The sequence below is a fragment of the Atractosteus spatula genome, chromosome 4, assembly GCF_055471065.1.
Source record: "Atractosteus spatula isolate fAtrSpa1 chromosome 4, fAtrSpa1.hap1, whole genome shotgun sequence".
NCBI lineage: Eukaryota > Metazoa > Chordata > Actinopteri > Semionotiformes > Lepisosteidae > Atractosteus > Atractosteus spatula.
In genome coordinates, this window is record NC_142709.1 from 45,358,995 (window position 1) to 45,373,945 (window position 14,951).

The window sequence follows — 14,951 nt, forward strand, 5'->3', positions numbered from 1 at the left end:
GACGGCTTTGAGCTACTTCAGGAACAGTGACATCACAGACAGTAAGTGCAGCATCAACAGTGCCAAAGCCAGAAGTCTCCCCTACAGTCACAGTCCTTGGGTGTCTAGGGTGTCATTCAGCAGAACTCAGCAAATATCTCCAAAGGAATTTCACTTTTAACGACGCTGAAAATAAATTGTGGCTTAATATATAATGCATTGTTGAAGCACTGCATGAATATGTGGACACACCCTATCTTTTTTTGTGTCAGTGGGGTCACGTCTCGACAAATAAAGGTTGTCTCATTAGATCAAGTTTTACTATGTCAAAATCTTCCAATTCTGAGGGATATTCGTGTAGTATTTGGGTACATTACACCAGAGTAAGGTCATAATAAGGTAATTAATGAGTAACTTACACATCACAATGAGAAAAAAAAGTTTTTTTTCTTAAAATTAATCCTAAATTCAGTATATTTTAATTATCTATTATTATTTTAGCAATAATAGTAGTATATTTTCAATAGCAATTATGTCCCATTTCTAGAACTGTTCAGTTCATAATCTGAAATTATTGTGTTGAAGCACTGTCCACACTGGTCCTGCTGACCTCCTTACTCACACCTTTAGACAAACACCTCCTAAATGTTCTGTTAAAAGGCTATTGATTTCAAGTTTCTGCAGAGTTTTTTAAATTTATAATAAATGTTTGCACAGATTAATTTCTGTTATTCAAATATTTTCCTATATATTTCACTTGATGTATGAGTTGGAAAGATAGAATTTACTTTGTTAATGCTTAAGTATAAATTCAATGGTTCATTAAGTGATTCATTCTTTCTCTTAATCCTGTGGGTCTCTTCCCTTTATCTCTCACTTTCCGTCTCTCTGGATTAATAAGAGCTACAGCTACAGCTCTGCACTCATTAGCCTCTGGGGTCACTGGTAAGAGTTGCCCATAAAAACAGCTGAAACGAGAGGTAGAGTTTCTCATCCAACAAGTGTGTTCGGTACTTGAAGAGCACAGTGAATAGATTCATGCTCCAGGTAAGTGAGCTCACTGAACTTTATTTCATATTTAGAAAATCCAGCTGTTAATAGATACCTGAAGCTTTTTGTTTTTCAGTGTCTGAAAAAATATGTACAGTAGATCTCATGTGGTGAGCCATATGTATTTTATTAACTTAATTTAAACTTGGTTTTATTATATTGTTATGGCAGAGAAAGGTAAATAGAAAAAATATGATAAAATATAATAGTAAAATGTTGAATTATAAATTCAAACTATGTAAAACATATTAAAAACAGATCCCTACATATCTGTCATTTTCTTAAAATAATATTAGAAAGAATATAACAGTTCAAATAATAAAGATAAAGTATAAAATAATTTATAAAGTCAAACAAGAGACAATTCCAAGTATCTGATGGCCTTTTATACAGTCTTCTACGTTTGCTTTGGAGAGATTTCTATCATAAGGAGCAGGGTATTCCAAAAACTATTTTTGTAAATGCTATCATAATCTGACAATATTAAATTGTGAGCATCTAATATTCTTGACACATTTCACACCAATCAGCTACATTTGGCATATTTTGCTGGAATTAAAGTTGTTCATATCTTTGAGACTTTTAAGTGAATGAGTCAATTGGATAATACTGTATTGTACTGTATTTGTGTTCACATTTTAATGTCTGGGTTAATCTGAAGCAAACAGTGAATATATTAATCATTGTCTTACTTGAAATAAGAAAAATGTCCAATTTTATTTTGCTTTGTTTGATCTTTACTTTGTCACAGATCTGCACAATGCTAGGTCACAGATCTGCATAATAAAATCAGTAAGAGACATGTTAGAACACTAATGAAGATAAAGAAAGAACATTGCATTTCTTCTGCATGAAAAGAAATAACAATACAGTGTCTTTTCTATTTATATATAGTATATTTATCATTTAAGTTAAGGGGCGGCTGTGTAAATTTCTGTATGGTGTCCACGTTAGAAACAATACCCTTGAAGCTGGATATGTTTGTTGACTGAAGAAACATGAAAAATAAAAATCTGAACAAGCAACCAAATCAATTAGTTATCAATTAGCACTGGAAATTTAGATATCAGCAGGAATGAAAACCAGAATTCTTCTCCAGGACAGGGTTAATAATCATTGTCTTACTCAATGTATACTGAATGACTCTGACTGTGGCACACTTGTGTAAGTAAAGCTTTGGAGTTTAGGAGGACTCGTTTCATACAGATTCAAACACAATTCCTGTCCTTTTGAGATGAAGCATTACAGAAACTACCTTTAAACAACAGGGAAAGATTCTCCAATCAGCTTGTGAAGGGGTCATTGCCACTCTTTGAAACAGGTTGACACTGAGTTGCATTTTTAGAAGCCTCTTCCTATAGACCCTTTATTAGGAATTATCATTCATTTCTAACTGCTTTATCTAATTCAGGGTTGCAGGAGAGCAAATCCCAGAAAAAAACGTTTGCAAGGCAGGATACACCCTGTACAGGACACCAGTCTATTGCATGCACACACAGATACAAATGCATGCACTCACACCAGGGCCAATTTTTTCCAGAAGCTAATTAGCCTTTCCTTTTTACTTTGGATTGAGGGAGAAAACACAAACAAATAAAGGGAGAACATATAAATGCCACTCAATAATTACAATAATATAAGTAAATATTTTAACTTATATTATTGTATTTGCTTAACATTTGCTTAATAGCAGATCTATTCCAAAATATTTTTACTTCCAAAATCAGAAGTAAACATTATAGTGCAATGTCCAGGAACTGTGAGGTAAACTCAGTATCACACTGCCCTTTTATATTGATACAAATCAGAGAATGTTGATATTTATGGTTTTCAAATGATGCCCTAATCTTAAATTTAATTAACTTTTAATCAAATATTGAGTTTTTATTAAATAAAATAAAATGTGTTTTTTTTCTTCAGTCAGTGGTGTAGTTTCACAAAGCAAGAAAATATCCAGTTAACTGGATAACTTTAGTAAAAATGTTGACAAAAGACTGGATTTTTGACAAGATTAAATTGTATCTTGTTTAGTAACTATAACAACATATCATTCACTCTTAACCTGCTCAGGGGCAGGTTAAGTTAAGCCTAAACTGACTTTGGAGTTTATAACTCGACATACAGACCATGTAATGTAAATTTTCTTTGGGCTTCTAATTGACAGAGCTTTATGGAGAAAATGAAAGTTTAGAGATCTCTAAAACCTTTTTATGGTTGGTTGATCATTTTTATTGGAAAGATGCAATTTTGGCATACTGAAACCAACGTTTTCCTTCATAAAATATGAGCAAAACTTTTGATTTGAGTAAATCCTGAATTATTTATACCTGCTTTGCGAAACAGTTCCATTAAATCCAATGCCACTGAGTCATGATGTTAACAATGTAGAGACACTTTCAATAGAATACTGGAAATTTAGCTATCTGATGTATGTAATAACATTTGCAGTCATTTTTTTGCAGTGACTTTAAGTAGAACTAGTACAATGTTTAGTGCTTCTGGGCTGAATACCGTTTGTTCTTTGTAGCATATTGTACTGATGTCATCTAGTGATGATTTATAAATGGACCAGCAAAGCTCTTGCTGGTTTTGGTTGTTGTTTCTTGTCAGCATCATTACTGATTGTTATATTTTATGATTCTTTATGAGTTACCTTTCTAAATAAATTATACCTTGCTGTATGTGTATTTCCTCCAAGGTACCCATGACTTCTGAGCCATGAGTAGAACTAACAGCACTCTGCACTCTGAGTTCATCATTGCGGGACTACCAATCCTACAGGAACAGGGCACTGCACTCTTCATCTTCTTCCTAATCCTCTTCTTGGCCACATTCCTGGGTAATCTGCTCATTGTGGTGTTAATATCCCTGGACCACCGGCTGCACATGCCCATGTACTTCTTCCTGTGGAACCTGGCTGTCTTAGATATACTGCTGACTAGTACCATCATACCGAAGATGCTAGCAGGGCTTTTAGGTCATAAATCCATCTCCTTCTCAGGTTGCTTTGTACAGATGTACTTTCTCATCTCATTTACAGCTGTTGAGGGATTCCTTGTTGCTGCCATGGCTTATGACAGATATATTGCTGTAGTGAAACCACTGCATTACAACACCATCATCAACACAAAGGTTTGTATTACAATGACATCCACAGTTTGGGTACTGGGCTTCTTTGTTCCTATTTTGTCTGTAGCACCGGCCAGCACTTTGCCGTTCTGTGGATCAAACCTTATACTTCACATTGTCTGTGACTACCCCACTGTAATGTTATTAGCTTCTGGTGATGTTACTGTTCAAGTCAATTTTACTCTAATAATGGCCATGATTGCAATTTATGTCCCTTTTCTCTATGTCTTATGGACATACTGCAGAATCATAGCCTCAATAATGAGACTGAAAACTGTGGAAAGCCGTAAGAAGGCCTTTTCAATGTGCTCTTCACATATGACAGTCGTCTTTCTATATTATGTGTCCAATTCTGTGGTGTATATTGGGTTGAGAGTAGAGAGTATTCCTTCTGATGGACGCATCTTCATTGGTGCAGTGTACTATTTCCTCACTCCTTTGTTCAACCCTATTATATACTGTCTAAGGAATGAAAAAATCAAGCTGGCACTTCAAAGCTTTTTTAGGCTCCAGTCTTAGAAGACTGTCAACCCCAAATACTAAGTCAATAAGTCATAGTATCAGAAATGTCAATGTTCAAGCTAAAATGTTGATAAATCTTGCAAGAAATTCCAGAAGAACAATAATTTTAGTTTACGTTAAGCAACTGTAATAAAGGTATTTTTAATGTGGAACAAGAAGACATTTTACTTTTATTTAGAATTTGTTTTTGGCACTCACTCTAGCTACATTTTAATGTTCAATTCAAATGATCTGTAACATGATTAATTACATACAGTACATGTATGTTTCAAAGGGACAGTTCATCAATAATATCCCAGGATTATTGAAGACTTGAAGGCAAAGGTAAAGATCTGATCTGTATTAAATACATGTATTGCTGAAAACTGAGTGCTTAATTGGAAAACCAATCTGCAACAGCCATAGTCAGGATTGGACAGTAGAAGATCACCAGGAATTTCTGCAAAATCTGCAACTTTGTCTGGTATCTGTTTTAGATTCTTTCTTTGATACTGTACCTTGTGAAGTGAAGTGTGTATACTGTATATATAAGTGAAGTATATATAATCTAAAAAGCATTAGCAATATATGTAGTTTTAAGACAACCTAGAAACTGTGCACAAATGTCTAAAATATTCAACATTTAATACAACCTAATTAGGGGTATTTCTGTGATTATAGGCATTTGCCGTTCATATTGTGTACTTGTGCATAATTGTTGAGATCTTTCTGATTCTGTGATTCTGGACTGTGATTGCTACAAATTTCTCCAAAACTGGTATCTGCAAAAACAACATTTAACAGATATTGTAATGTGTATTTCACGCTCGTACAATACAACACACATTCTAATTTCAATGAGATATGAAATGGCACTGCAGATCATTTTTAGATTAACTAATAATTAATAGAAGGACAACTTCACTTATTTGTTTTACCATAAATATATTGATAATGTTAAATCAGTTATGAGGCTGGACAAGCTGCATGTGGGGCACCACAGTCCGCTTCTGCAGAGGATACATACAGGGCAGAGGCAGAGCTTTTTAGGGAAAAATTCAGACTGATAGGGCAGAGAGGTGGGTCAGTTGGGAAACAAGACCAAATAGGTCAATGCAAGGGCTACACTGACCTGTAGCCACACATTTGGAGTTTCACTGATAGAAAAGGGCAGGATGGCAAAATCAAAGGAAAAGTGATTAGGGGATGGAGATATGGAGGCACACTTGAGGCCCTACAGTGCATATTAAAGATCTGCAGGTAAACAGGTAACCTGATAAGGCTGGGAGCCAGATGATGTGCAGGTGCAGTGTCAGAACAGAAATATTGCATGCAAGTAAGGGGGGAATAACAGTTCAAAAAGAGACCTTTTAGACATTTATCAGTAAAGGGGTTAGTTAATTGTAGATTATGTTGAACTCTATGATCCAGGAGTCAAGGAGGGGTTAGAACCTGAGCACCAACACAAGTCACCCATGAACAGGATTCTTCTAGTGGGCAGATTGTGATTGACAAGAGCATTCTTGGCTCTCAGTGACATGGTGACTGGTGTAGGCATGTTCCTATTAAGAAGGAAAACACTTCTCCTTGAATCAGCGTTAAAACTTCTGAATGGAATTGTGATGCCTATAGTGTTTTAAAAGACAAAGTGCAAAAAGGTGGTCAGGTTAGAGGACTTGCCTATACTTCTACATTCTCTGCTGTGTGCAGTTCTAGAGTAGCTGAAACCCGAGATTAAAAATGACAAAATAACACACCACTTGATGATTCCTAATCAAGTAGGTATGGCAAAAAAATCCTGATTCCAAAAATGGTGATGCTAAAGTAAAAAAAAATCACCACTGAACAGAAATGCTGTAGGGAAGGTACTGTAAAGTAAAGGTGAATTTGAGGGAGAGACGGATTCCTGAAAAACGTTCAGAAATTTAACTCATAAACACTCTCAGTTCCACACGGACCTAGAACAATCAGGGGTCCATGTGGATATGAAGTGTTTGGTGAGTGAAAAGTATAGCAGAAGACAACAGGAGGATGAAAAATGCTACTGTAGCAGGCTCTGGGAGTAGTTAGGACTATTGTTTAAATGCAGGACAATGGAATGAAGGGTGGCAAATTCTACACAAATTTAAATGCAAGTCTGAGGATGATCCTGTGTTAGGAACTCCATTAAAATTTATGTACATATTTTTTTTCATTTCATTCATTTTCATTTCATTTCTCCTTTTTGAGGTAACTGCTCATGTTTCTATGTTTCTCTGTCAAACTTTGTAAAATAAAAGATGAGAATTTGGCAGATGGGGGAGGTCTGAGTTTTTGCCCATTGGTGGGATGAGGCTAATGACCTGTAAATGGCACACTACATATTGTTTTTACACTGCTGAACCTGAAGATGCCAGCCCTTCAGCCTCCTTATACCTGTCTTTCTTTGCTGCAGAAAGAGGCAATAATTCAGTTAGAGCTTTTCTAACACAAATTGAAACTATCCAGACAGTGGTCAGAACTGCTATACCCCAGAGAAACCGCATCTGGCAGCTGTGAGCTATTTCCAAAACAGTGGCAACACAAACTGGAGCAGCAAAATTGCCAAGACCAGAAGCCTTCTTTGCAGCAACAACCCCTGTACTTTTACAGCATCTGTGGAGAAACGTATAAATTAATATAAGTGGTGAAGCATTATACAGACAGGCCACATTTTGAGGCAATTTCAGGTAGTATTTAGTTGCATAGTACTGTAACAAGGTGATAATTAAATGACTAACTCATACGTTACCTTAACAATGATGTTTTTATTGTCTGTGCTTTTTCAGTATAATTTAATTTGCAAGTATTGAAGTAATTCTGTAGAGACAACTCCTATGTTAAGGGATATCCTATGAATCCTATGTACTCCTTTGTCTACCCTGGTCTCACTAACCTCCTTACTCACACCTTTAGACAAACCCTATTTAATACTTGTTAAAAAGCCATCTAATTCAAGATTTTTTCTCCAACTTTCTAAAAAGCATTCAAACTTAACATGTTCTCTAAAAAATTGTTGTTAAATAATGTCCCACATATTTTCTTTATGTATCAAAGACTGAATTTCTTTCGTAATAGCTTAAGTATAAATTTAGCTGTTTATTAATTGAAGCAGTTCTCTTAACCCTTTGGGCCTGTTCCCTCTAGTGCACACTTTCTATCTCTTTGGATTAATAAGAGCTACAGCTACTGTTCTGCACTCAGCGGCCTCGGTGGTCACTGTGAAGAGCTGCCCATAAAAGTAACTAAGATGAGAGGAAACTTTTCTTGTCCATTAGATGTATCCTGTGTTGAAAGACAACACAGAACAGATTCTGGGTCCAGGTAAGTGACTCACTGAGCTGTATTTCATACTTACAATATTCACTTGTTAATTGTTACCTGAAGTTTTCTGTTGTTCCTTGTCTTTGAAATGAATATGTTGATATCATTAGGTAGTTTAGTTTATACAATTATAATTAGGTCAATCTAATTTTAAAATAACTTGGAATTCTTATAGCTTTGTCCTTTACTTAAAGAGAGTTTTAGAAAATCAGACAAGATACAAAAAGATGCAGCCATCAAAAACTAGCGGGGTACACTGCGATAAAACGCGGTGGGCGTGTCACATCAAAACACATCATAACGCATGGAAAAAGATTATGTTAATAGTATCCGATAAAACTGCCAGGTGGAGCTAATAAAGATTAACCTCTCATGTACAGCATTTGAGCTGTCACCAGAAAACAGCGGATTTTGAATCCCGATCACTGCTGTGGGACAATTAAATATTATTATTATTATTATTATTAATAATAATATTATTAATTATTATTATTTATTATTAAATTAAGAATTTAAGTTGTATACTCTTAATACTTTAAGTTTAGACTAAACTAAAAGTTTAGACTTTCAAATTTAAACAGTGTATTACAGCATGTTAATCATTAACCATTAAAAATTTGGTATATTTTACAAAAGCAAGACTGCTCACTTGGACAAAAGTACACAACCTACCACCTTTATCATAAATATTTTAATTATGCAGAAATATTTTATGCATCAAAGTCTTTTCCAAAAATATTACTAATAGTATTAATAATGAATGTCCTTGGACAAGCTGTAAGCTCAAAGTATTACCCTGGTCCACTTTCTTTGTAACCGTCTTTGTAAATGAAAAGACTTTATTTTTTCATTGACAAAAAGTAACACCATAGCATTTCGTTGATCTGATCACATATTCATTTCCAATCATACAAAGTAAATCTTGAGAATCTCCGATTCACCATGCCTTTCACATGCTCATAAACGATATTAATTTAGGAACATAAACATATTATGTAAACTGATATACCTGGTATTGGTAATTTAAAGAAAAAATACACACCAGTATTCCATTTCTTCCTAAACATTTTAAGCATCAAAGTCTTACATGTGGTTATTTCGGAAATGTTTTTATGTGTTCCTTCTGACCATATTACTGTACGTTTAAATACTTTGTGAGAAAAGTGATAGTTTGAAACTTTTCTGCAAATACGCTCGTTATCGGAGCGTTATACGCTCGTCTTACATGTGGTTATTTCAGAAACGTTTATACGTGCTTCTTTGTTCAGAGTACGCTACATTACAAACTCCAAGTGTTGAAGACCCTGACACCTGAAGAAGGCTTCACAGCTGAAACGTTGACTTTTCTCTCTTCTCTTTTTAGCATGGAATAAACCTATTACGTGTTCCTTTGCAGACTACACTACTTCTTAGTTAAACATTTGAAACACTTTAATTTTGTAAACTTAACACGCATTAAGTTTCTGTATGGAAAACTTAACACGGATTCCGTACAGAAATAAAATCTGTACTTTAACAAGTTTAACACCTTCTACAGTTGTTAAGCAGATTAGCAGGTTACTGACAAAATAGCGCACCATCCACTACTGCCCAGTGATATAAGTTTAATATAAACAAGATCTAATACCTGGTGCAATTTTTACAAAACTGATTTTTTAACACAGAAGGCCGACACAGCTTTGCGTTGTGAATCTCTTTTTCTAATAAAACATTTGTCAGTCTGTGCGTGGGGGGAAGGGGGACTGTCTTTCACTGGAAGGTTCACCTATTCTACTTTGAAAATGAAGAGGGGAAAAGAATTGTAAAACCGGTTTCTTTCCAAGCAATTTATCCAGTGGGGCAATTTAACAGACGCCTCAAGTCTTTGAAAGGCTTCTTTGAAAAACTAAAATAGCAAATATTATGGACACTATATTGACATATTTAGAATTTGATTAATAGGGAATATAATATGGAATCGCGTATTACGGGTTTGTACCATATTATAATGTGACTTTTGAAATTTCTTGGTGGTTGAAAATACCTGTGAAACCGGTTTGTTTACAAACAATGTAGACACCGAGACTCAGACAGTAGCAATAATAACTAATAATTAATAACCCTAATTAATCGATTGATAGATTTAATGTGGTACAAATATGGCATACTCATGTAAATAAAGCTTTTGCAGTTTTGCTAAGGAGGATTTTGTTCATACAGACAACACATTATGTCCATCAGACCGAACATCCTGTGGTTGGAGGTTAATTTTGAGGTAAAGCATTAATGGTATAGCACACAAATCACATAGACAGTTTTGGGTTTTGCTTGTTCACATATCTCCCCTTTTTATAAAATGACATGGTTGAAAACTGTTCCAGAGCCACTGTTGTTTCATCAGTGAACAGTACATCATGAAATGCCCCTGTTCAATCCATTGGAAAAAAGAAAAGGAGCATAACACGTCTGATGGTCATGAACGATATTAATTTAGGAACAGCATCAGAGATATTTTTTTAACTGCACTGCATCGGAGAGAATACCATAGCGCGATTTTTTTTTACTCCCTAGTGCGTTTTTTTTTACTCCCTGGCGGAAACAGGCTTCCATAAGAATCAGTATAGCTTCTGGGAAATACATTTTTCCTGCATTAAAGTTTAACTCGTTCAGAGCGCCCTACATTACAAACTCCAAGCTTTTCATTTTGAGCTGAAGACCATCACACCTGAAGAAGGATTCACAGCAGTAACGTTGCAGGCTGACGCGGTTACCCACCAAAGTAAATGCATTGCAGTAAATGTTTATATCATTATATCTGATTTTTTTATTCTTCTTTAAGCCATTTCTTGACCATGCTCGAATATTCTTTTGTTCATACCTTCGGAAGGGAAACACAAAAAGCCTTCAAACCAAATGCATTTTAAAGACCACGACTTGTGAAAATGTTCACAGCTTGCACATAAAACTATCAGTGAGCTAATTCTCTTTTTTTAAGCCTCCGGATTTCATCGATGCGTAATTACTCAATAGCTGGAATCTGGGGAGATTGCTGTGTACACATGTTCACAATGTGAGAAATACTGCTCAATACGGCTTCGTGCGAAAAACCTGTATATCACCATAGGAAGCATAACAGCATAGCCTCCAATTACCCAGACTGCAAGCACAAGAATAAAGCTTTGTTTGATTTCTGAAACCCTTTCTTTTTGTCCTGTTTTCATTCAGGTAAGGGTCAACTATATACACGATACTGCTGACAGCAGGAAAATTCCTATACTTTACTCAGCAGTGTCTTAAAAACAGCACCCATGGTGTTCAAACCAATTTTTTTTACACTGAAGACTGACACAGTTTCGTGTTGTGAATCTGTTTTTTTAAGAAAACATGTGTCTGTGGGGGAAGATGGAGTGTGTGTCTTTCATTGGAAGACTTGCCCTGTTCTAGTTTGAAAATACCCGTGAAACAGGTTTGTTTACAAACAATGTAAACACAGACAGTGGAGTGAAATTCGGCACAGCCAGCACACCGGGGGAGGGGGGAGGGAGAGGGAGAGAGAGATGCGAAAACCACGCAGCGCCAGGCGAATACACAATATTAATGTAGGGTTTTTGGGTGCATGTGGATTTGCATCCTACATAATGCGATACCGCTGTGTACAGATGCAGCCATTCAAAATAAGCAGGCTGTTGATACTGTTTCTGTAGGGCTTTTTCAACACTCATCATGTGACCTTGCCAGTGGTGCTGTGGTCTAGGTTCCCGACTTATATATAACACATTGGGTGTTCGAATCTAGCTGGAGCAATGCCTTGTTTTTTAACAAACATTTCTTTGAAAAAATAAAATAGGGTTAGTGTTAGGGTTACTGTCAAACAGGACGATCCGTCAAAGTGCAATGAAATACAATATTGTTATTGTTGTTCAGTGTTCAGTGAGTGGTAATTTTTTTGGTGCGAGTGAAGTTTTATTTAATCTCTGACCCAGGGAAAAGCGTGGTGTGGATGGTTGAGGAGAGAATGCAGGCTCGCGTGGTGTCCGTTATTCCTGATTCTTTTTTTCTTTTTCTGGTTTGGTCGAATAGTTTTTGTTTTTGTTTTATCAATAAAGTTTGATAATCAGCCAGTGAAAGCTCTGTTGTCCTTCACATGAACATTTTACCGAACCCAGGATTTTACAGTATTTTTTGTTTAAAATACCAATAACAGCAACATACAGTTTACATAATATGTTGATGTTCCAAAATTAATATCGTTTATGACCTTCGTTATGCTCTTCGTTAATGTCTAAGCCGGAACACATCATTATATCTCATTTTTTATTTCTTTTTAAAAAAATTAAAAATCGTTTGCCCAGCCTAACAGTATTGTTGTTATTGTTTTTATCCTGTACAGCGCTTTGAGGAGCCACCTTTAAAGGTGCTATATACAATAAAGTTCATTATTATTACTATTGTTAATTTGCTGGACAGAGAGGTGAACATTATTACGCAGAAGACAAAGATAGCGATTTACGTTGCATTGTGCATTGTGCTGCTGTAATACAGTTTAAAATAGTTAAAAGTCTAAACAGTATCAGCTTTATTTATGGGTTGTAATTTTAAAAAAGTCAAAAACCGCACTCAAAATGCAATTTAGAGCTTTCTGGCAAGAGGAGACACCCAAATTAATAATGTAACATGCTACTGTTTGTGCATGAATATAGTTATACTGCTATTTCCTTAGATACGCAATTCTATGTTTTTTTTTTAATCCCCGGCGGAACCGGGTATCCGTAAGAATCAAGTAATAGGTTTATTCCATGCTGAAAAAAAGAAGAAAGAAAACACATTCCATAAGAATCAGCGCTTTTATATAGCTCCTTTAAAGGTGGCTTCTCAAAATGCTTTACAGGATAAAAACAACTATAACAACAACAACAACAATATTGTATTTCATTGCACTTTGACAGATCGTCCTTAAATCAATTGTTGATTTAAAGTTTGACAGTAACCCTAACACTAACCCTATTTTATTTTTTCAAAGAAATGTTTGTTAAAAAAAAAAGTCATGGCTCCAGCTGGATTTGAACACCCAACGCGTGATGTACAAGTTGGGAACTTAGACCACAGCGCCACATGAAATAGAAACAGTATCAACAGACATTGTACAGCATGTACTATTCTTGTGTTGTGGTACATGAATATAATTATATCGTTATTAATTTCTTTAGATACGCGATCCCATATTATATTCCCTTTTAATCAAATTCTAAAAGTGTGCTTGTTGACTCCGGTATCACGTTAGTTAAAGACTTCGATGCTTAAAATGTTTAGGGAGAAATGGAATACTGGTGTGTATTTTTTCTTTAAAGTACCGAGACCAGCCAAATACTGTATGTTTATGTTCCAAAATTAATATCGTTTATGGCCTTCACACGCGTTACAGTATGCTCCTATTCTTTTAATGCTCAGCTACTAAGATTTCCTTTCAGTGGCAAAATTCCATATAAATATTCAATACTTAAACAGGCACAGTAAAGACATTTAAATCTTTCTACGACCGACCAACGAGTGCCCCTGTCGGTCAACCAATCACGTACCGCGGTATTTTGCGTTATCGCACGTCACGATGTGCGAGGCCGTAGCCAATTACCCGCGGTACGTGTCTGTACCGCGTACTTTGAATGGCTGCATCTGTACATACAGTACGAACATGTTGTGATATTTAGAAATATAAAAAATGTCAATGTAATGCCAATAATATTTGCTATTTTAGTTTTTCAAAGAAATGTTTATTTGTTAAACGAAAACTCATGGCAATAGCTGGGTTTGAGCACCCAACCACAGGGTTATAAAGCAGTCACTTAAGCTGTCACGCCACGTGACATATGGAAATCCATATTGTATTTCCTAATGCTTTAATGCTTAAAATGTTAGGGGAGAAATGGAATACTGGCGTGTATTTTTTCTTTAAGCTACCAAGACCAGCCCTATACAGTACAGTTTACATAAAGTAATATTTTTATGTTCCTAAATTAATATATTTTATGAGCGTATGAAGGGCATGCTGAATCGGAGATTCTCAAGACTTACTCTGTATGATTGGAAACGAATGCGTGATCGGATCAACTAAATGCTGTGGTGTTACTTTTTGTCAATGAAAAAATAAAGTATTTTTGTTTACAAAGACGGTTACAAAGAATGTGGACCAGAGTAATACTTTGAGTTTACAGCTTGTCCAAGGTCTTTCATTATTAGTAATATCTTCGGTAAGGACTTTGATACATAAGATATTTCTGCATAATTAAAATATTTATAAAGGTGGTAGGTTGTGTACTTTTGTCCAACTGAGCAATCTTGCTTTCATAAAATATACCAACTTTTTTAATGTATAATGATTAACATGCTGTAATACACAGTTTAAATTTAAAAGTCTAAAGAGTATACAACTTAAATTCTTAATTGAATGAAGATTGTCCCTCAGCAGTGATTGGGATTCGAAACGAGTGTTTTCTGGTGACAGCTCAAATGCTGTACATGAGAGGTTAAGTTTTATTAGCTCCACCTGGCGGTGATTCCGGCTACTATTATCTTACTTATACAGTAAGATAATAGTAGCTGGTATCATTATACCGTATGACACGGTATAATATACAGTATGACGCGATAAGACGCTTTATGATGTGTTGTGATGTGGCACGCCCACCGTATTTTACCGCAGTGTACCCCGCTCGTTTTGAATGGCTGCATCTGTATATTGATAAAAATAAGAAACTATTGATCATACTTAGGGCTTTAAAATAATGCATTGCAACCTTTGTCATTTTAGAGGTTTTCTGTCATTTTCTGAAGGGCAGTATATGTTAAAACATATGTCAGCATATATTTATAGTAATATATGAAAAAACATTTTTACCTTAGAAAATATAATACATTACAATTCTGTATAAGATCTCCTTCTAATACAATAATATTTTACTTCTTCCAAAGCACCT

At 35.3% G+C, this 14,951-nt stretch overlaps 1 protein-coding gene across 1 annotated transcript; it reads left to right on the forward strand.

Annotated features, from left to right (window-relative positions):
• Positions 1-3,747: 3,747 nt before the first annotated feature.
• LOC148836395 (olfactory receptor 6N1-like) lies at positions 3,748-4,677 on the forward strand. Its single transcript, XM_088912607.1, has one exon. It carries the CDS (start codon positions 3,748-3,750, stop codon positions 4,675-4,677), a length of 930 nt encoding a protein of 309 aa, XP_088768733.1.
• Positions 4,678-14,951: the final 10,274 nt, after the last annotated feature.